The following is a 23,432-nucleotide window of genomic DNA, read 5'->3' on the forward strand; positions in this document are numbered from 1 at the left end:
AAATGCTGCTCAGTCAAGGTACGCTTGGTGCAGATTCTCACCAAGCCAATGGAGTTGCGTGAAACTGCGGATGCCCTATGAAATAAATGGCTAAGTTTTTCTCTGGACCAATTCTTGGGGATTCTTTTTCAGAAAAAGCCTTCCGCCTATGACCCCATGCCAGCAAGCCTGATCTTCTCCCTGATCTAAAGTTCCCTTCTCTGCCCCTTCCTTTTGGCCATCTGGAACCTGACACACTTAATTGCTCCATGACAAAATAGGAATCTGGTGAAAGAGAGAGTGCAAGTAAGAGAGGAATGAAAAGCAAAGGCCTAGGTCTTCATTCACAGTAGGAGGCATTAATGGCAACCAGGACACCTGGGAAAAGCATCTATCAGCACTCCATATGAACTTGTATGAGGAAAGAAGCTGCTTGTGTGTTGGGGGCAAGAGCAGAGCTCAAGGGATTCATGTCATAACTTGTTCAGGACAGGGTCTCCTCTCCTAACACAGTTCCTAATGCAACACCCCGGTGGATTTTTTTTTGAACCATTAAGGTGGAATGGAATCTTTCCATTCTTTTCTATTCCGATTTCTCTGTCTCCCTGTCTTTGCTTGTTTGCCTGTTTTTTAATAGTGCTCTATGTACTGTGCATTCCTCTCTCTCTCTCTCTCTCTCTCTCTCTCTCTCTCTCTATATATATATATATATATATATATATACACACACACACACACACACACAGTGCTTTTTTGTAAAAAAAAAAAGGTGCAGGAACTCACAACTTGTTAATCTTTTATTTATTTATTTATTTATAAACTGAACTTTGAGGAGTTTTGCAGCCTCAACTGGCCCCCCCTTTTGGCAACTGGCAACCAACCTTTATATTTTGCAGCCATGGAGCACTTCCCCTCCTAAAAAAAAAAAATTCTTCCTCATAGGGATTTGAACCCCTAGCCTCTAGCTCCACAGACCAGCACTTTAACAATTGAGCCATAGGAACTCTTAGACTCAAAAGGTTTGGAACTAATACTTGAGGCGCTGATGGCCACTGGCTGGGCTCAAGACCTTATATATTAGTTCTGAGCACTTTGACTACAGGCTTTCCTATAGCCCAATGGAGAAAGTGCTAGGCTGTCGAGCACGAGCCCGCAATTAAAAAAAAAAAGTGGAGCACAAGGTCAGAGCGGGGGTGCCAAAAAAAAAAAAAGAAAAAAGGGTGGAGCATGAGGTCAGAGGTTCGAATCCCTCCTTCAGTGAAAGGGGAAAAAAAGGTGCTGGAACGCCGTTCCAGTGCGTTCTATTACAAAAAAAAGCCCTGTATATATATATATATATATATATATATATATATATATATATATATATATATATATATATACACACACACACACACACACACACACATACCGCAGACACTCACCCACAAGTCGACCCCACAGATAAGTCGAGGGCAGGTTTTGAGACAACAATCATGGAATTGTCTATGACTCTTGGATAAGTCGGGGGTTAAACTTAGGGGGGTGTCTGACTATAGTTTTGTCTGATTTTATTTGAGGCCAGATCCTGGCCACCCACCACTAATTGTTACCTAAGAACTGTAGTCTCTAATTTATTAAAAACATAGTAAAAGATCATAAGATACATTTTTATTCTTTTTAAATTCTGGCCTTCATCACCTTTTTGTAAGCACTATCAGAGTAAGTGCACTGTAAACAACATACCAGTAAAACAGTGGTTCCCAATCTGGTATTCACGTACTCCCAGGGACACTCAACAGGACCTTTAGGGGTACTTGAAAAAGAATGGAATAATGGTAGAAAAAGGCAGGTCATGCTCCAGAATGCCTTGCAAGACAGGAATGCCTTGCAAGGACCAGCAAGGCAGGAAGGGAGGTAGCTAGTTAGCTTTGAAAGCCCCACCAACAGCTAGTTTTTGGTCATCAATTCATGTATGAACCAGTGATTGAAAACCAGCACAGTAAAAAAGCTGAAACATAATATGGAAAGTGATCAATCACCCAGAATTTCTCAGCACACTTCTGGTGCAACAGTGCAGAGTCTTCTGTTCTTCAAACAGATGAAAAGAGAAAACGCTGTGATAAATACATGAAGTCTGGGCTTTCATAGAGAGGAGATGAGGGCTTGTATTATTAATTACAAACATTTTGCTAATATGAAGGGTACAATTTATGGAAAAGGGCTGCCAAGGGATATGCAAGTGAAAAAGGTTGGGAACCACTGCAGGAGAACCATGAATCAGATCCACCTTTAAGGTGTCTGGTGTGTTAAACCAGAAGCTCTACGTACAACATACAACCCATAACACATAACTGGAAGTGTGCAATTCAATTCACAACAGAGAGATGCAGCTGCATATATTTGCAACCTTTTTTACTCAGAAGTAGACCCACTCTTTCCATGGGTGTTATTCTGAAGTAAGGGTGCATTGAATTGTAGCCTGCTTCAGATGGAAAGGAGGATTCCCATCCTGGGTTTCAAAAAACAGACCTGCTTTGCAAGCATTTGCCAAGCAGAACCAGGCTGCAGCAGAAGGAAGGAGAATAAAAGGTTAACCAATTGCTTCTAAGGAGCTGTGCCTGCCTGCCTGCTGCTTGCGAAACGTGGCCCCTGCCTTCCCTTGAGAAAGAAACTGTTCAGAGTTGAAAGGCTTTGCCCTCTGATTGACCCGGAGATAAGGCGAAGTGATAATTGGAGCTCGATTACTTGGCTAAAATTTCACGTACTATAAGCGAGTATCTATGGTATATATACGAGTATATTATCCTCCAATGTGACATTATCCTTATTAATCCAATATTATCCTTCCTGTGACAGGAAAAGATGGATTCTTCTGCAACTTGTACAAATTATACCTGTTTGCCTTTTCAGTATTTGTTTGCATTCTGTACTATGAACCTATATTGGCTTTCAGTTTAACTGTTATGGCTCTCTCCCTCCCAACAAAATATCCTGGGAATCATTTGGTGAGGTCGCTGAGAGCTAACTGTTGGCGATCTCCAGATTTGTGTTCATAGAACTACAATTTCTAGCTGATCCCTTGGGGAGAATGATTGTTAAGCTAGTTTAACTAGAAAATAGCAAGGCATGATGTCACTAGCATGCCTCTAGCATGCTTCTAGCTCGATGCTATTTACAAACGACAAACTGGTGTCCAGTCATTGAACTCAAATGCATGGAGGATGCCATTATTAACCATAATGCATGGAGGCAGTCATATTTTCTAGCCGAGTCTAGCTCAAAGAAAAAAGAGCTAGCGTGGCGAGCGTGCTAGAAGGCGGAAAACGAGCACAGCCCTAGCATGCTGGAAGGAGGAGAAAACCAACTCTCTAGCACTTCTAGTGCTGGAAGCCGACAGCCTTAGGGCCCAATTCTATCCCATTTTCCAGTGCCGGTGCAGCTGTGCCAATGGGGTATGCACTGCATCCTGTGGTGTGGGGGGCAGTCACAGAGGCCTCCTCATGGTATGGGAACATTTTCCCCTTATCTTGGGGTTGCACCGGGGCTGGAAAAGTGCATAGGATTGGACCCTTAGTCTGTGATACAGCAATGTACACACACATACAGAGAGAGAGAATTCCTAACTACTTCCTGCCTATTCCCCAATATGGTCATCTAAATTGTTTGTTGTGATAAAACAGATTTCGGAAGACAATTTCTTCATATATGAAATTTCATCTATAAAACTCTTATATAGAGCACTTTGTAAACTGGGAAGCATTTAATAAATGGTCAGTTAATAATTACCATATGGCACTGCATAGTCTTCTTAAGTATGGCAAGACAGATTAGCCAGTCAACATCCAGATTAGGGTGTGGCTTCAAAAGTCAAGGTCCAAACACAGGGTGGAGGGAGAGGGAACAGATACATTTTAATGAGCAGGGGGATATCAGAGGTCAGTTAAAATGGGAGCCTGCCAAGGGCCCATGCCCATCAGAAGGGCCACCTGGGTGGACCAACTCCTGAGTCCTCAGTACTGGTGGCAGCGGTGGATCCCGTGTTCCACCAGGAGCAAGTGGGGAGTGTCATGGAAGGCCCTGTGCAAGTCTTTGCCCCAGGACTCCCAGCAACCTATTACCCTGGTCCAGCAGATGTCCAAGGGGGCCCAGGCTGAGCTGCAAGCCCATTACCATGAGGAAGCTATATCATTTCCCATCTGCCTTTCTGCATGGATTTTTTTTTCCTTTGCACCTGTCTTCTGCATGAGGCATGTCTAGGGGCTGCATTGCTTGGAATGATGTATAGATGGCTGAAGAGGTGGTGGATTGTCCTGTGTTGGTCACAGGAGGGTGAACTAGAAGGTCTTGTTTCTCTTCTGTGAATCCCTTGCTTCATTTCTGGGTATAGGAAGTGTTTGAGAGATGGCTGTCTAGTTCATTTCTGTAGCTCATGTAACTCTCTGCTCCCTTGTCGCAGGTCAAAGCTGCTTCTGCCTCCCTCCCTCCTTCATTCCCCCCTCCTTTGGAGCCTGTTGAGAATGGGTGTGAAGAATTTCTGGCCCAGCTTCAGAGGAGAAGCCTGTTCAGGCAATGGCAGCAGTGCACACACGTCAGGGCTGCTCTGAATTCCACTTCCAAGAGGCAGCAATGGGACCACAGCCAGGCAGGACGGGAATGGGACTCCTCAGCTGGAGAGGGAGGGAGGGAATGTGGAGCCACCTGGTTACTTCAGCGATATGTACAACATATTCCCCCTCCTCGCAGTGCACGGGGTTAAACAGTGAAACACTGTCAAGGGTGGTAATGAAATATCAAAGAAACTATTATGTTAATTAGGGTAGAGGCTGAGATGGAAAGGAGAGAAAACTCAGGGAGAGGGAGAAGAGGCTCCATCCAGGATGTTACTTGCTGGCACATCTGGGTTGCAAAGCAGGCATGAGGTGGGCACCAGTGGCCAATCTCTTCAGCATGAAGTGGCCATCATTGGCCAGTCTCTTCAGCTTCATTAAAAGTATACAAAGGCTCCTCCAGAGGAGTCTTAGAAGTGTGCCTAAAACTTAGAGCATGCAAAGCCTGCCCCATTACGGCAGCTAACACTCCAGTTCAGCGATTCAGGCCACAAATGGGACAGAATTTTGAGTGATGGGAGTTCCTTAAATTATAGCTTTATAGCTGGTATGCAGGTACATAAAGAATGTTTATATATACCCTTACTTCAGCTCTCTGGTTTTCAGAGAGTTTCAAGATTCACACAGGATATGTAGATATTTCTTGTCACTGTCTTGGATCTCATGTGTGCCATTTCTAGACCATGCGGAAATCCATCATTCTGATACACTTGCTTTCAGTACAGATTTCTCTGAAGTATCTTTATAAATATATGTTTTTCTCAGCGGTTATGCATCTCAAACCTCTAAGACTGGAAAAGGCTGCAGACATAAATAGAGTTTGGAACAGAGGAGAAAGACCCCAGAGAGGAACTGAAAAGGCCTGTTTCAGTGACAGAGAAACCACATGCAATAGGGTGTGACTCTGGTGCGTGCAGTGTGACCAGATGTCATAACTACAAAAGAGGACAAGGCACCCCAAAATGTAGGACATCCAAGAAAAAGGTAGGATGTGACAAAATGCTAAAAACTGTTGTATATGGATGTCATACAGTTATTTTAAACACTACATTACTTATTAAATTTAAAGCTACATTACATATAATTTATTAATTACAAGAAGACGATGTGCTCATGGAAGACGCACAACTTGACCCATAACAATACAGTGAGGGAATAGTGTAGTGACTCTTCACTCTCTAGAGCTAGGATGTCAAACTTGTTTCATACAGAGGGCTGAAATTAGCATTCATGGTATCTGCTGAGGGCCGGAAGTGACATCAATCAGCAGAAAGTGACATCATTCAGCAAACAAGCACTTCCTTCTTACACAGAAACTCATTAGCTGCAAATCATAGAAGATGTGTAAATCTTGTTCATTTTTCAGGATACAAGAGAGCCCTATTTACTGGGAGAGCCCAGTAAAAATGGGGACCAAACATAATGCTTCTAGGGCTGCATTCGGTCCATAGGCCTTATGACACCCCTGCTCTACAGCCTTATTCCACACTCCTTATTCCACACCCTCAAAAACCCCATACTACCACCAACAAAATCCCAGCTTAGGCTGGCTATATCATGGTAGCATTTTCGGGAAGTCAAACTAGCAAGAAAGAAACACTATATTTAGCACACTCTGCAATTTGCCAATGACTGCAAAGAAACTCATGACTTACATATTTTCATATAAAGGAGGAAAAAAAGCCACTTCTCCAAAACAAACAAGCAAATACCCAAATGGACACCTATCAAGTAATAGGCTTTTCTAGGACTGGATAGCCAGGCAGCTGGAGTAGGGACAGGCCACAGTAGCCATGATCCTCTCAGGGTCATGGACCAGCCTGCTGGGTTTACTTGGCCCTGAATGATGGCAGCAGTACATAAGAACAGCCCTGCTGGATCAGGCCATGGGTCTTCTAGTTCAGCTTCCTGTATCTCACAGTGGCCCACCAAATGCCCCAGGGAGCACACAAGACAGCAAGAGATCTGCATCCAGTGTTCCTCTCAGTGCCTGAATCCGCCATTTTAATTTCCCCACAATGGTTCCAACATAGCATTGCTTTGGAGTAGTGGTACGTCAGAGACATTGGAAGGGTAGCTCCAGTTGCACTCTGAAAGTAGCACCAGTGGGAAGGAGGGGGGAAAATGTCAATGACCCCATGGCAGTGCAGGCATCAGTGCCAATGTTGGGACCCACAGCATTTGCCCAAAAGTACAACAATAACAACAACAACTAGGTATTTATATACCGCCTTTCTGGTCATCAGATTACTCCTCTGACTTTATTCAAGGCCGTTTACATAGGCAGGCGTTTCTAAATTCCTCAAGGGGATTTTTACAATCTTAGAGGTTCTCTCTTTCAAGAACCAACAACATTTCAGAATAGATCTTCCTGGTTTGGTCTCACTTCTGGCCTCCAGTTCTCCCACGCAGACGGACAAGCAGCTCCATCTCTCACATGGAGGGCAGCCAAGACGCTTCTTGCTCACAGCAAGAGCAGGTGGAATCACTCAGCTCGGCTTGTCAGCTGCTTCAAGGTCTTGCCATTCTCAGCCGTTCAGGGAGCTGCCGGTGTCCTCGAACTGGTGACCTTCTGATAACTTTCTGCTAACAGAGGCCCTACCCTCTAGACCAGATCTCCTGCCCTCTGATTGACATGGATTGACACTGATTCTGCCTGTAAGTCTGACGTGAAGCAGAGTCAAGAATGTGGGTATGCAAGAGAAGGTTGCATGGGAGAACCTGTCTAGAATACTCCAAACCCTGTTGGAGCCCCAACAAACAGGGCTGGTATTATCATTAAAACCATGAAGTGACACAACACAGATGATTGGGGCACAGTATTCCAGGAGTGACACCATTTTCTTTTCTTTAACCTGCATTTATGTATGTTGTTTCAAAGACAAAGGAGCAGGGGTAGGCACTCCAGGGAGGAGCAGGCATTTCCTAGGGGAGGGGGGGAATGATTCACAGTGCTTTCTCCATCCCAAGTTTTGGAAACAAGCCTGAGAAATGGCATTTACTGGGAAGGCAAATGGTCATGTCCTTGGAAATGCTGGCAAGCCAACAGAAGATGGATGGGCCTTCATAAGCGGGCACAGGGCTGGAACTAAGGCGAAGTGCATTAATTTCCTGGCTCTGTCACAAACAAATAGTTTAAAACGACATACACAGCCTTGGGGAAAATCATTCAAGCACTTTGTGGTATAAAAGCAGGATCATAACTCCGCCTTGTCAGTTTACTGTTCAGGGTAGGGAATATCTCAATACTACAGATTGACATCAACTCTGCTGAGGCCTCTAGGTGCTACTGTCAGAGACCAATAAATAATAATTAAGGTGACTGAGAGGCAGCAGTTTTAAACTTGCCTGAATCCCAAGCCAAACCAAGCTACCACTATTTTAAATTATATATAAATAATCAGCATGAAATGTTCACTTTCAAGTTAGATCTGCAGCATCAAACATCAAGAGGTGCAGAATGGGGACAACCATATGTCTTTGCAGGGGCGGGAAAGGGAACCAAAACCCTGGAGAAGAGCCACAAGTGGATGAAACCAGCTCTGTCCCCCTTGGGCACATTAATAAGCTCCTTTTCCATGTTAAGCTTACTTGGAGCGTTCCACCTGTCTCGCTGATCAAAGCCAGAGGCCTGCTTTGGTGCAGGAGTGTCAGATGGGCCACTTGTGAAGCTAATTGTGGGAACAGAGAACTCAAAACTCCAACCTCCCCACCCTCTTGTGTGCCTGAGGGTGCCTCGAGCACCTCTTCACATCTCTCTTTACTGGAGGGCCTCCGCTGCTTTCCGTTTTAGCTCCAAAGTGGGAAGAGAAGTTGGAGACAAGCAGGTCTCCAACTCACGGTCCTGGGCAAGATTGTGAAAGTGGTACATTTGTTTCTGGAGCATGCTGGGAATCCCAGTGTTGCCCTTTGCTTACTGTCTAGATCCAGCATTCACAGCCTTCATGTGAGACCCGGTGTAGTGGTGAGAGGGTTGTATTAAGATGGGGGAGACGCAGGGTCAGATTCACACTCAGCCTGGATGCTCACTGGGTGCCAGCCACTCTCTCTTGCTCTCGCTCTCTCTCAGGCAGCTGAACTATTTTACAAAAGGAAGGGAAAGTACCACATATACTACCTCCATGGTGGAAGGGTGGGATAAAAATGCAAGAAAAAAAGATGGGACTCCAGTAGCAAGCCTTTCACTAGATGTACAAAATAGGAGACCACGTCCAATAGCTTCTTCTGCAGCTAAGTGACAAGCAAGAGTGACAAACGGACTTCTGATTTTCTTCATTCTAAGAGTCATTCTGAGTCCTGCAGAGACCGTGGGTGGATGCACGCAGCCTTTGGGGGCTCAGAAACCCTCTGGAGGCGAGGGGAGCAAAGGGTGTGCACGCAGGGTGGGCCCATGGACCCGATTCACAGAAAAAAACGTGTAAATGCCCCCCCCCCCCGGACAGCACCTTAATGAGACCTTCCAGCAAGGATCAGCTTCCTATTTGCAGGCACATGCATACCAAACAATTCTATATGAATGACAATCTCATGAAAATGGAAAAAATGAACCTTCCAAAAGCTTTTTAAAAAATGACATCACCCCACCTTTGTCTTCCACCCTTTTGTGAGTTTCAGATCTCAGGCACTGAGAAAGAAACCACTTATTCTTGCAACCAGCTCTCTCTTCAGGCTTGGTCTGTGACCTCAGCTGATTGTTACCCGTTGCTGTGGAGACTGTGTCCTAAACATGGAGTGCAGCCTTTGCTGTAGAAACAGAGAAGCTGGGCCACGGAGATGGCCGTGAAGACAAAGGGAGACCACCATCTGCTGGCCTGTTCAGGTATCAACTGCACAGTTGCATCCAAGAACATTCTCCATGCATACATAGCTCTCATCTATCAGCACAAACTATGTGCTATGTACACTTAACTCCAGTTCTTACATATGGCTTTTTGTGTTTTAAAAAGTCAGCCATAGGGTGGAGGGTATAATGGGGGCTGCACAAGGCATGGAAAGGAGTTTATAATCCCTTGCCTCCACCATGGCCCCGTCTGACTCTCCCCCCCCCCAACAGCTGCAGGGGGAGCACTACAGTTGCTAATCCAAACCTATCCCCCTCCCCTGCAGCTGCGTGTTTTTTTTTAAACCAAAAGACTCAATCCACAAAAGGGCCAAACTAAATGCTAAATACGTTTTTTGAACTATTAACACATGATCCCTGTTTATGTGGCAAAAAAAGTGAATGAGTAATTAGAATGTGCATTCTCACAAGAGTATGCCCATTCTCACCCAGCCGCCCTGGGTCCCTTTCAGGGAGAAGGGCGGGATACAAATAAAGTTTATTATTATTATATTATTATAAGAGTACTGTTTGTGTTACACTCACACAGAAGCAGCTATTTAAGCATCAAACGAAAGCCCTCTTCAGTATCCCATGCGATCTCCCTAAGGTTAGATGCCATCCTCCTTCCAAGCCCACCTAAAAAGCCATGCATTAAAGCAAGTTGTGCATCTGCTATTGCTGTATCTCAGAGATTGATAAACAGCATTGCAGGTTCAAGTGCCTCTTCTGTTCTTCAGATACAAAATGGATTTCGCATGTGTTGAACTACTCATTGCTGTAATGTGGTTAAAGCCACTGTAACAAGCTGAAATTTTTTTTTCCAGCTATTTCAGGGAAATTTTCTTTCTAGCAAGCATACTTTAAAGTCATTAGCCCTGTTTTGCCTGCTGGCTTCCTGTTGGTCTGGAAAGATGACCAAGCAGACCCAAGATGACCAAAAGCATCATCATCATGATCACCCCAGGATAAACCTCCACCTTAATTGTCTTCCAGTTCAGCTCTTCTGTGTGCATCTGAGCTTATAGTGCAAGCGAACTGCAGATGCCACAAACCCAGTTTGTGCATTCGTGGTGGAGGGTGCTGGGACAACGCATTTATCCAACGCAAGTGCTTCACACCAGCTTACAAATTTATTATCCAAGTTATGGTGCACTTTCTAATTTGCCCCTCAAGTAGTTGCCTCATTTTACTGACTTTCAGATCTTTGCCCCAATTCTCAGGCCCTCCACATCTCCCAGGTCAACCAGAGGTGTCCACTGGTTGCCAAGTACCATGTTTTAAGGGCCCAAATTGTCACCACTTTTTGCAGCAACCAAGTGCTCCAAGGCCTGAAACATTTTGACAGAGGTTGGGAGAATCCCAATTGGATACTTAAGCTCTCCTTTGATTTACTTATGATTGAATTCCACTGCAGAATATTCAATTTGTTGCTTGACAGCACCTACTGCCACTTCCAATCTCCAGCTCTTCATCTAACTCAAACAGAATAGGGCTGTACAAACCATAATTATTCATAGTGCATTATGCTAATATATACAGGCTCTGAAAGGAAAGCTGTCATTTTCCCCATTGCTGGTGTAGCCACATGACTGATGAACCAAAGTGTTCAGTTTGAATTTCACTAGACATGAATAGCAGCCAGCAGTCCTCCTGCAGTTTCAGAACACAGGCCTCCCTTGCAGGGGTGCTGCAAGATAGCCAACACATGCAAAGAACATACATTATCGAAATGGGAACTTTTGGTTCAATACTGCTTTTTAGATTCAGTATTTCATTTGGTATTTACACACTAGCATAAGTGTAAGTACTGCTTAAGTAGGACTCCCCACTGCACTTACAATCTCATTACACAGAGCAGATCCCCCCCCCTTCCACTAGCAAATGCCATATCAGGTAGAGGCCCCTCCAACAGTGAGCAACAGCTGCTTGGGAGAGTGGTCTATGCATAATTACCCTCTTGTTAGGATTAGGAACCACCCAAGTATCTGAAGCACTCTGTAGGACTGCCAAAATTCCCTGGTCAACAGCCTCCAACAGTGTCTGTATAATAAAATGGTATAATAGTGACTGGACTGTATAATAAAATGGTGAGCCATTGGATCACCTGAATCTCTTGTACTTCATACCAGCCCTATTTGAGCCTTGCCCACAGTGGTTTTTAAGAACATTGCCTGCATATGTTCCACAGCACTGAGAGTCCTGTTAATACAGCATCATGGGGATGTTTGGCTTAAACCTGCCTCCTATCATGTGGCTGCTCAACACACATTTTAAAAAACCATTTCCATTTTGAATACTACAGTCCATCAAATCATGTCTTTAGCTATGCCTTATACATTTTTCAAAAGGAAACACTTCAGTCACCTCTTCTGTTCCTAATTGCAGTAGATACATAACTCCTGACCTGAAGCAGCTCAGTAACTTCCTTTAAAGCAGGGGTCACTAAACCCCAGCCCCGGGGGAGGGGAGCAGATGCAGCCCACAGCAAGCCTCTATCCAGCCCGCAGGCCAGGCTCTTGTCCCCTGAAAGCCTCTGGCCCACTCAACTGAACATGACCAGCTGTGCTATGGTTGTGTCTGGAGGGTGTTCTGAGGGCCAGAGGTTGAATGAATGAGCCCATTCATTCATTTATTCACTCATCTAAGTTCCATCTCTAATTTATTCATTTAAATTTTATATTTAAATTCTTTTTCCGGCCCTCAACACCATGCCAGATATTTGATGTGGCCCTCTGGCCAAAAAGTTTGGATACCCCTGCTTTAAAGGCTCCAGTTCCTTTAAAATGACAACAGCAGGTGGTAAAGCAGTTTGGTCATGTTGACATTGGTATAGCATTTAAGAGCTACTGAATAGGATAGCATCCAGAACTAAATTCTGATTTACTGGCTATATGTTCATACCCTAGTCATTCCCCTCAAGAACATCATTTCCCCACCTCCCAAGAACATGCATGACAGCCCACACAGAACACCTTGAAGGATGAAGCAAAAGATTCAGAAGCCACACACCCACCCACACGGTTTCTGCATATTCTGAAGCAACAGCCACAGAAATAATCCACACATTGGAAGAGACTGTACAGGACAGTCTGCATTACTCCGATTTGGGTGGTGCTAATACACAAGGCATTACACCTTTGAAGTGTACCAGTCCAGGCAGGCAAGGACAAAGATGTGTACTTGCTAGAAAGCAGATCACCATGAGGAAGACAGGTCAACATTTGTTTTCCCATGATAAAAAGCATATTTTGATGTTCCTTTGACAAACACTCAATTCAACGTGCATGGCCTTTTGCAAGAATGAATTGAGGAACTGACAATTGAAAACAGATGGAAGAGGAGGTGAGTGGTGCCATAATAAAAATGTATTTCATGTGTATGTACTTCAGCTTGGTTGCAGTATGGTGACAACTCTACATGGTGAAAAGCCCATGACATGCCCCTTTTTCATTAAGGACGCTGAACCACTAAGGTACTAACCTAACCTACTTTCCAGCAGGGACATAAGGGCAATGCAGCTCTGAGGTAAGGGAACAAACAATTCCTTACTTTGAGGAGGCCTCTGTGAGTGCAACCCAATTGCAGGATGCTGCACACATCTCATTGGCACAGGTATGCCAGTTCTGGAAAGTTGGTTAGGATTGGGGTCTAAGTCAATCAGCTCTTGCTTACCTAGCACCAGTCTGAAGCACCATCTAATTCAGTATCTGAGCTTTTAGAGATGGGCACATCTTGTGTACATATATCTTGAGGGGCTGAAATTGTTCCATCCAATCTCCTCTGACACCATGCCTTTAAGTGTTAAGTGAGATTAAGGTTGCAGCCCATATGAAACGAGCCTGCGGAAACATGGGTGTATTTGCCACATGACATCCCAGGAGTTTATTCCCACAAAATAGGAACGTAAGTTGCCTTCCAATGAGTCAGACAATGATTCCATCCAGCTCAGTATTTCAGACACTTACTACTGCAGCTCTCCAGAGTTTCAGACAGAAATTTTCCTCTGTCCTGTCTTGGAGATGATGGGGATTAAACCTGGGACTTTCTACATGTGACATACATGCTCTGCCACAAAGCTAAAGTTTCTCTTCCCCACCATAGGGCTATCATGTTAGACCATTTAAAATCCATATCATTATAATACCAATTGTAGTAATAATCAAACACATCTAAGGCAGAAAAAGTTTGAAAATATTTGTAGTTTTATTGTAGATTACAGGCCAGATTGCCACAATATTGCAGACATTATGCTGTTTCCTCTTTGGCAATACGGTCTTTTTTGAGTGGTCCCTGCAAAGAAAATTACAAACGTTAGTCTACACAGCAGGCCCTACCACCTCAGTTGTCTCTCAAACTACCCGTCAACAAATTTAGTTTATAATGATACAACTTTTGAAGTGTGCTGCCATCTGGTGGTTATATAATACCTAAATTGTAGGGCAGAAAAGTAGATTGTGGTCCATTGTTGGACAAATGGTTATGATTTCTAGGGACCATTTAGAGTTTGCTAGTTAGGGAGCATCCTGAGAGAATGCATGACTAGGTGTGATCAAGTTCTCATGTTCCTAAACAGCACCTTCTGGGGCTTACACAAAACATGAATTACACACTATTAGAAATCTTATGTAGGAACACTGCTTAGGCACACATTGGGGGTCTAAAGATCTTGGCAGAAAGGAGCCTAGACTATGCCACACTATGGCAGCCACTCCAGTACACAGAATACAAAGCACTTGCTATGGAAACAGCTGGAGTACTTGACCTCCAGTTGAATCTCTGTGAAGTGCTTTCATCAAATGCACACACAAGCCCTGCAGCCCACCAGAGGTGAATGTGAATGTCTGAGTTTAAATTAAACCTTAAAGCAAAACGATATGAAAAGATCTTCATAAGAGGCATGCCAATATAGTTTATTGCACTTATACACAGAATGTGGAATCCTAACATGTCCAGTCTCATTTATGCACAGTTCTAGGTCTCCATACTACTACTGTTCCTTTTGAAGTATATAGGGAGCATTCCAAGGAAAGCTTAGATGTCAGCAGAATTAAGCTAGATTGGAAGGTGGTTATTGCTTCTCTCTATCCACTGAATTATGACAAAATGTCTCCCATGAAAATCTGTAGCTTTGAAGCAGAAGCACATGCAAATGCATACGATTTATTTCAAGCACAGGACTAGATATCCTTAGCCAAGTGCAGTTTCTGGACCCAGAACACACACAAGTTCTGCTTTCTAAGCTCCCTTCAGCTCCTGAAACAAGTACAGGTGGGCCCTTTTTATCTGTAGGTTTGGAACCCATGGATTTGACTTACTGTGGGTTCTTAACCTGCAGTGGAATGGGTTCACCTGACCTGGACGTGACCAGAAACACCTTCTAGTCACATCTGGGGAGGCCTGAGCACAGCCTTTCCAGGCCTCAGAACACCTGCAGGTACTTCTGGTCATGTTCGGGAGGTCAGGTGGGGCCCTCCAGCACACATTTGGTTAGCTGAGGGTTTCTGCATCATCAGGTGTTCCGGCAACTGAAACCACCCAGATGCTGAGGGCTGACTGTACACATTTTATAAACACAGTCAGCTTTGTGCTGTTACAAGTAACATTGTTTACTGGAAGTTGACCTTGGAAGGCTGACAACACATAACATAACTGAAAGAGATACTGTGGCCAACTTTCATTCCACTGTCTTTTCACAGGGTCCTTAGCAAGATACGAAGCAACATCTGTGAGGGCCCATGTCTTCCTGGCAGCAAATGCCACACAAGAGAAATGGATGCTATTCCTGAACTGCAGAACAAATTCCTGTACTGTACACAATAGGTTGAATCCTAAGTTTAGTCATCACTAAGGGAGACTAACTTTCTTAGTAATAACTAGCTAAGTTAACATAATTGTAAGTAGTTCACAGTAGAACCACTTCACAGTACACCATCGTATCAGGGTAAGCCTATATGCAGAGCAATGACACAGAAGAAACCCACTTACCATGAAAGCCTTCTTTTCCTCTGCTGTCTGGAAGCGGCCATGACCAAATTTGGAAGTGGTGTCAATAAACTTCAGGTCAATCTTCTCCAAGGCCCGACGCTTGGTCTGCACAAGCAAGGACTAAGGGGAAAAAGCAGAGGTTATAACGGAAGAAGCGGGCAGTCAGGTACCGCAACCTAAAACCACCAACTGGGAATAGTGGAGTGGGAAGTTAATAGCTCACAGGTGCTTTTCTGAAGCCCTATACCCAACTTTGCACTATGTACTTGCAGCCCGCAGCCCCCTCTCAAGAGACATGCGAGACCACAAAGCAAGTGCTTTACAATGCTGTGTGGAGATTTGAGCCCTACATCCAAACACACAAGTGTCAAATGCAAGGCAAGTTCTTCCTAGGCCCAACTGCCCAGGCATGGGCTAATCATGAAACAAAGATTAACAACTGTCTGCCCGTGTGTTGCTTACAGCTGCTTGCTTGCAAGCCTAGCTGCCACCAACCCTTCTCCCCAAAGTATGGCTATTCTATGCTTACACATCTGGCAAGTCTAGAGTAGCAAATCTATGCTTACACATCTGAGAAGCAGTAAAACTTGGTTTGTCCTGTAGAAAGCAGATTGCCAAAATTTGGTACAAGAAACCCCAGTCTTCCATCTTTGGCATTACTGGATGGTTTCATATGTTCCAGGAGACACCCTTACAACCACACCACCTCAAACATGTTAAGAAATCTGAAAAAATCCAGCAGAGACTTCAATGTGCTTTCTTGGCATCCTTGCATGACTCACCTTGCGCAGAGTGAGGACTCTCTTTTTGGTTCCAACAACACAGCCTTTCAACATGATAAAATCGTTGGTCACTTCACCATAATGGACAAACCCACCCTACACAACAAGAATAAAAGATCAACATAGAAGGCAGCATTCAGTAAACTGCTTTGTGAACTTTTGTTGAAAAACAGCATTTAAATACTGTTATTATTAATAACAATAATAATGATGACGTCCATACAAAATTCTGCTATTCCTGTAGTCTAGGTTATTCTATACTAGACCCAGGGGGTGGTCAACCCCAAACAGAAAACTGAATTCATGGCAACCACAAGGTAGAGGGAAATGGAAGCCTTAGAGGTAAGGGAACGTGCTTTTATGCTGAAGTAGACTAGAACCAATAGAACTTGCTACAGTTCAATTAAAACCACGTGAATGGAAGACACTGAACCCTGCTTATTTCTCCAATAACTGCAGGAATTCAACATTTAGACCATATGCAAGACAAAGGATACTCACACTGCAAATTTTAACTGAAAAGCTACTCACCAGAGGATTAATGCTCTTGTCAGACAAATCGTAGTCTGTTGAAGCATTGTTCTTGATCAGCTTGCCATCCTTGACTTGGAATCCTTGGCCAATCTTGTAGATCTAAGAGAAAATGGGTACTTGTTAAGAAATAGTGAGAACTGATTAACAAAAAGCCAACATCACCTGCTAGAAATACTTTTACCCACCAGAAACCTGCTTTCAACCACTAACAGCCACTTCTAAATCTGCTGGGCAGTGGCCAGTCACTGGCAGGTACCAGTCAAGTCTTCTAGACATGTTAAGTGTTGGCATTATGAGTATTAGCTTCTAAAAGAAACATGTCATCTCATTCTATAGTTTTAATTTTTAATTGCCAGAACTATCTTCAGCATTCAATGAATGACTCACAGTGCCCATTACAAGCACACTAATCTCTCTTAAGGATGAGGAAAAAATCAGTGACTGCCACTAGCCAATGAATATCTCTGATAAACTGTCCTGACTGTAGTCAGAGGGTTCAACTAGGGACTAGCTTTCTTCAACAGCACTGTAGCACAAGTTGCTCTTCAGTGAAGTACTGCATTTCCTTGTACAAAACTGCAGTGCTGCAGGGCAAATACTAAGCAAAGCAGAGTTTTGTAAATGAGCCTGACAATGGAACAACCCAGGTTTTGGGCTCAAACCCACTGAAATAAATGAACCTCTGCTACCTACAATCTTAATTTTATTCACCTGCAAATCAGTACAATGATCTTCATGAGAACAGAAAGTGTATTTTTGCACTCCCTCACCAACCCCCCTCCCCATTCAAAGTCCACACACACTCACCTTCTTATTGATTTCTGTGCGATGATGGTAGCCCTTCTGACCAGCTCGGGCTACAGAGAAGGCCACACGAGCTGGATGCCATGCACCAATACAGGCCACTTTGCGCAGACCCCTGTGAGTCTTGCGGGGCAGTTTCTTGGTATGCCATCGGCTAGTAACCCCTAAGAACAAGATTAAACACAAAGAATCTGTTAAGAGCTACTTGGCTGCGCTATATCAAGCATTTCCATTTGCTAAACTTCCTGTACCCATATATTTTAGAACCCAACACTGAAATCCCTGCCTCTCTTGCATTTAGTGTTGACAGCTAGCTGACTTTTCTTTAGCATCTGCAACCCAAGAACTTAAGGTTCTTAAGAACTTAAGAACCACACCAAATGTTGGGAGCCATTACAAAAATCCCTCAACCTCAACTCCACCCCCACTGTTGTCCCAAAGCTGGTCTCAGAAGGAAGGCAGCATGGAATGACTCCTCATGGGTATCAGGCACTGTGCCCAGTGCATATTCCATGACCTCATCACTGAACAGCTTCTACCTAGCAGGACACACCGCAGCTCCATGTTTATCAACCCAAAAGACTATACTGTACAGATTTGCAAGGCGCTCCCCTTTCACTAATATCTATGGCTTGATGCTACTTGCGGAATAAATTACCTTTGTACCCCTTGCCCTTGGTGACCCCAATGACATCTATCATTTCATCCTGACCAAAGACAGTTGACACAGGCACCTGCTGCTCCAGCTTCTCCCGAGCCCATTTCACCTTCTCAGCCACACTGCCACCATTCACCTGGATCTCCATCAGGTGAGACTTCTTTTGCCGCAGCGGAAGCAGGCGCATCTGGGGAACCAGATCAGAACTGTTATTGTATCACTTATTTAAAACTATCTAAGGAGATCCTGCATGAGATTGGTATTTCCCTCTTAGTCAACCCAAATAAGAGATAGCATTTATCCAGCTATTTTCATTATTAGATGCTGCCATTACTAAGCCTCCTTGAAGGCCCTCTAAAGACAGACATTAAGTTAACTCTTTTTTTTTTAAATTGCATCAATGGTTCATGTCACATTTCCTTCCAAACCTTTCAAGTCCTACCCTAGTTTATTAGAATATCCAGCAAAAGCTACGGGTAAATTAGCAAGTGTTTTAAACAGTCACTCAACTGTGCAAAAAATCCTTCAAAGAAGCCAACTAAATTCTGCAATTAAATATCACCATCAGCTAGTTAACATTTCCAGCTATAAAATTTGAAAACTGTGCTTTGCAAGGACTTGAATACAAACCAAAATGAGGCAGCAACTGATACATATGGCAAAAACCAATACTCTGTCAGATGGTGGCTGCCATACCCTGGTACTCTTGATTGCCACAAGGGCTGATAAAGCTACTTTTAGATAGGGTACAGGTTTGCAGTGCAACAGAATCTAAGCCATACTGCATGAGATGCAAGAGATTCCAAGATAATATAAAAGAAAGCCAGTCAGCTGTTGAAGGGCTTTACACAAACTGGCTGTCTTCACTCAGAAAACAATAGGCCCATACACAGTAGAGCAAATAAATCAGTTTGCAGAAAAATCAACAAAGGTTTTTTAAAAAGCAGATCTATCATATATCAACACTTGGACTCCAGTTTCATACCCTCCTTGTTTGCAAAGTGAAGTTAGAACAAACCCAGATTTGCCAGGTTTAGACAGTACAGCAAACCCCAGCTTGTTCTAAATCCACAAATGGAAGTTGAAAATGTTCTCCTTGTGCACAAAAGGACAGTGTGTGAGCCCAAGGCTTGCAACTTTCCAGCCAAACCATGACTTTGTATGATTTGTGGACTAAGCCACAGACTCAAATACCTATAAAACTGGAGGAAACAGGTGAAGACTCACCAGGGTATGAGCAATGACCCTGATAACTTGGCAGTACTTCTTCATACTGTTGAAGTCCTTCTCCAGCTGCTTTTTGCCTTCTTCATCCTGCCACTTCTTGCAGTACTTAGTAAAGGCCTTCTTCTTGGACTTATGCCTTCAAGGAGGAGCAGAGCAGACAGGGAGATTGGCAGAGTCCTTCATCATTCCACCCAGAAAGGTGGTTGAGTGGAAGAAGCTGCCATAACGTTGGTTTTGGCTCATTGCCGGCTTCTAAGCAGCCTTTTCCACCAGCAAGCGGAGCCTGGAGCTCATCAGGCAAAGGCAAGGATGCCAGAGCTGAGCGGAGCTGCCACAGATACACCCAAGAATGTTAATATGGACCAAAACATAACTGTTAAAGAGACAGTACTCATTTTAGAAACTCCCTTTGCATTTCAGGTTTGTTATATTCAACACAATTCTTCCTTCATTAAAACTGACATAATCTTGCCTCATCATTATGGTAATGCCACCTTCTTACCATCACCCAAACCCTCACTCCCATTTACTCCAGGAGATGGGACTTTTACATTTGCCTACACCCAGGTAAGAGATCAAAACTATTAGAAAAACTCTGTGTCCAGTCAGTAGGCATTTGCCACAGAGAACAGCAAATGAAGAAAATCTTTTCTTGGGCCAACTTTTAAAGATGACCCGAAGAAACTCAAGCACAATTTATTCCCACCACTGAACTGGACAAAGCAGCAAACTACACTCAGTACTCGACAATCAGCAAAAAGCGCCAAGGCGATTTCTTTATGTCCGCCCGTCGAGGAGATCATCATGTGTAGTCTTCCTGCGCAGCTACTACTCCCCTTTACTCCCACACCTCAATGAACAAGCAATGCAAGTGCTTTGAATGCTCCAGTTCAAAAAAAGCAAATATTACTACTTAGAAGATAAACACTTAAGCTGCTGCACTGCAGCCCCCCCTTGTGACTTAAAGACCCAGAATCCTCAAGCTCTCCCAGGCTTGCAATATTGTTAATTCTGACAACTTCCTAAACTCTTAAGAATCCCATGTGTCGTACCAGTTCTTGTAGAAGCGACGCTTGCACTCATCACTGATGTGCTCAGCAAAGATGGTTTTGAAGGTGCGAAGACCACGGGGAGTTTGCACATAACCCACGATACCAACAATCACCATGGGTGGGGTCTCCACCACAGTGACTGCCTCTACAACTTCTTTCTTGTTCACCTCTGTGGAATAAGAAGCGTTTTAGTGCCAGCCCATACTGCATAACAAATCTCTACTTTCCTACTGCTGAGAGTAAGTAATCTTACACATTATATCCAAAGAAATATAGTTCTGAAAGTCAGGTTAAACTGACATGTCACTCAGTTGGCAATAAATGTCTCGGCTCAAAATGGAACCTGAAGGCTGCCCCAGAGGCCAAAGACCCCAGGAAAGCACTGAGTAGCAATAGTGATGACAGCTGTCCATGCCATTAGTCCACCTTATAGAAGCTAGCATGGTTTCCATTTATTTAAAAGTTATACCTTATGCTTGTGTATGTCTATTCCCAAAACAGCTTATAGGTAATACTTAACCATTACAAACACAAAACTTATGAAGTTTGAATAAAAACCATCCAAATGACATTAAAAAAACCTAAGAAAATAATATGCTTCCACCTGGCTCCAAAAGGCAGCAAGATGGGAGCAAAGAAAGCCATGCTGGGGAGAATATGCCTGAGTCAGGATGTCACCATGGTGGCCTCTCCAGGTACTGTAGGACCATGCTGGAAATTATTTCAATGTATGGGGAGGTTCATGTAGGAGAAGGCTGGGTGAGCCAGGCCACTGGTGCAAATTTTACTTCAGCTAGCCTCTGAAGGGCCTAAACTATCTTTCCCTAACCTTAACTATCTTTCAGTCCAGTCCCCCATACAGGAATGCCAAAAAGGCCCATGGATTGTAGCCCATATTACAGGAGAATAGATTAGGAGGACCCCAAGCACTGCTTGTAAGAATTATACACTCTGCAAAAGCCAAATCTCAATCTTGCTTCCCTTCCATCCAATTTAAGACAAAAGTTATACATACTGGATCCAGCCCTGTCAACCTCACGCACAATGTGGGTCATGCCAGCCTTGTACCCAAGGAATGCAGTGAGATGGATTGGCTTGGTAGGGTCATCTTTAGGGAAGCTCTTCACCTTGCCACGATGGCGACGGCTGCGCTTGCGAGGCAAAAAGCCCAGGGAGCCATGCCTAGGCGCCGAAAACTTCCGGTGGGACTAGAAAGAAAGTAATCATACTTATTAGACATCTCAGGTGAGTCACTCTTCCAACCTACCTCAGGGTTCCTACAAGCCCAAGATATGACCTTAAGCAACTTGGAACATGCCCTGCTAGATCAGGCCATAGGCCCATCTAGTCCAGCCTCCTGTATCTCACAGCAACCCACCAAATGCCCCAGGAAGCACACCAGATAACAAGAGACCTGCATCCTGGTGCCCAAGGAAGATGATTGGGACACAGCATCTATCGGTTACAGGCATTTACCTTGAAAGGGTTGTTATTTAAGAACACCCTATAGGCCAAGGCTTCACAAAATTTGCCTTACCCCATACCACTTTCCAAAGTGGGATGGATATGAATAGGAACTGTTGCCAATGCACTAACTACCTATAAATTACAGAGATTAACAGAACAATCCTATATGCAAGTCTACTTAGCAACATAAGAAGAGCCCCACTGGATCAGGCCAAAGACCCAACTAGTCCAGCAACCTGTATCCCACAGTGGTCCATCAGATACTTCAGGGAACACACAAGACTACAAGAAACCTGTATCCTGGTGCCCTCCCCTGCAATTGGTATTCTGAGGTAGCCTTCTTCTAAAACCAGGAGGCTGCACATACCCATGACAGCCTGTAACCTGTAATGGACTTTTCCTCCAGAAATTAGTCCAGTCCCCTTTTCAAGGCGTTCAGGTCAGACACCATCACCACATCCTGTGGCAAGAAGTTCCACAGACTAATTAGAAGCTGGGTAAAGAAATATTTTCTTATACCTGTCCTAACTCTCCCAACACTCCACCTGAGTGGCTGTCCCCTGGTTTACTTGGAAGTAAATCCCATTGTATTCAATGGGGCTTGCTTCCAGGAAAAACGTGGCCTGGGTTGCAGCCTAAGAAAGCCCCACTGCATGAACAGCAGGCCCATCATGCAGCTCAATCCCTCTCCCACGCTCAGCTGAGATGGGGGCAGAATGGCGGCCTCCCGCCAGAGCCAGCGGGGAGAGGGGCAGGCCCGAGGCTCTGCCCCAACAACTATGCGGCACGGAGAGAAAAACTCGCCCGCAACACAATTAAAGGGGACACTCTGGGGTAGAGAAAAGTGGTTCTGGGGGTAGTAGCAACGACCACCGAAGCGATGTCAACGGATTACACTTCTCTCTCCCCCCCCCCCCCGGTATCAGTGCCACCTACCATCTTGTCTCCGAGCTGGTGCGGAAGAGAAGGGTTAGGCCGCGCATGCGCTATTTATTACCTCCCTGGCGGAATCTGCGTCAGAACGCCCGACCTGTGCGACAGCGCATGCGCTTTTCGAATTAGCAGGACGTACAGGTCCCGCGCAGCGTCTAACCATAGAGATATAACTATCTAGAGGGACTCGTAGTTGCAACTTCCGGTAAAAAATTGAAAGCCGGCACTGGCCATGGTTCTCTATGAGCGTTTTATGAAAGCAAATTTGCACCGGAAGGAAGCTCTCACTTCCGCTACAGGGAAGAAGAAAAATGGCTTCTCACCCAAACCCGGAAGAAAATAGAACGGTCACTCTGGCATGTTCTCATCTCTATCATGACCTATAGCGTCGTGAGCGGGGTGTGTGTGCTATGGGTGTTGGTTGGAGTCGAAAGACTTCTGAAGGCGCAACTGCTAAACAGAAACAGCAGCCTCACACTAATAGGGAAATAAACTGCATTGGATTAAGCAGGACTTTCTTCTGGGTAAAATGTGCATAGAAGGACAGACTTTGGGAGGCTTGCAGTCCAATGCATATTTCCTCTGAAGAAAGGCCTAAGA

General features: G+C 44.4%; 1 protein-coding gene and 1 non-coding gene across 2 annotated transcripts; both read right to left on the reverse strand.

Annotated features, from left to right (window-relative positions):
* Positions 1-13,571: 13,571 nt before the first annotated feature.
* On the reverse strand, positions 13,572-22,918 carry RPL3 (ribosomal protein L3). The gene is made up of 10 exons (XM_066633973.1): positions 22,836-22,918; positions 21,448-21,640; positions 20,433-20,601; positions 19,381-19,516; positions 18,154-18,340; positions 17,499-17,659; positions 16,689-16,790; positions 16,158-16,253; positions 15,376-15,495; positions 13,572-13,680 (listed from the first exon to the last, which is right to left on the reverse strand). The coding sequence occupies exons 1-10, from the start codon at positions 22,836-22,838 to the stop codon at positions 13,636-13,638; spliced, it is 1,212 nt and encodes a 403-aa protein (XP_066490070.1). The 5' UTR covers positions 22,839-22,918; the 3' UTR covers positions 13,572-13,635.
* Positions 17,936-18,028, reverse strand: LOC136657971 (small nucleolar RNA U83B). Its single transcript, XR_010794778.1, has one exon. It is a non-coding gene; the product is annotated as a small nucleolar RNA U83B (small nucleolar RNA).
* Positions 22,919-23,432: the final 514 nt, after the last annotated feature.

This window comes from Tiliqua scincoides, chromosome 7 (assembly GCF_035046505.1).
Source record: "Tiliqua scincoides isolate rTilSci1 chromosome 7, rTilSci1.hap2, whole genome shotgun sequence".
Classification (NCBI taxonomy): domain Eukaryota; kingdom Metazoa; phylum Chordata; class Lepidosauria; order Squamata; family Scincidae; genus Tiliqua; species Tiliqua scincoides.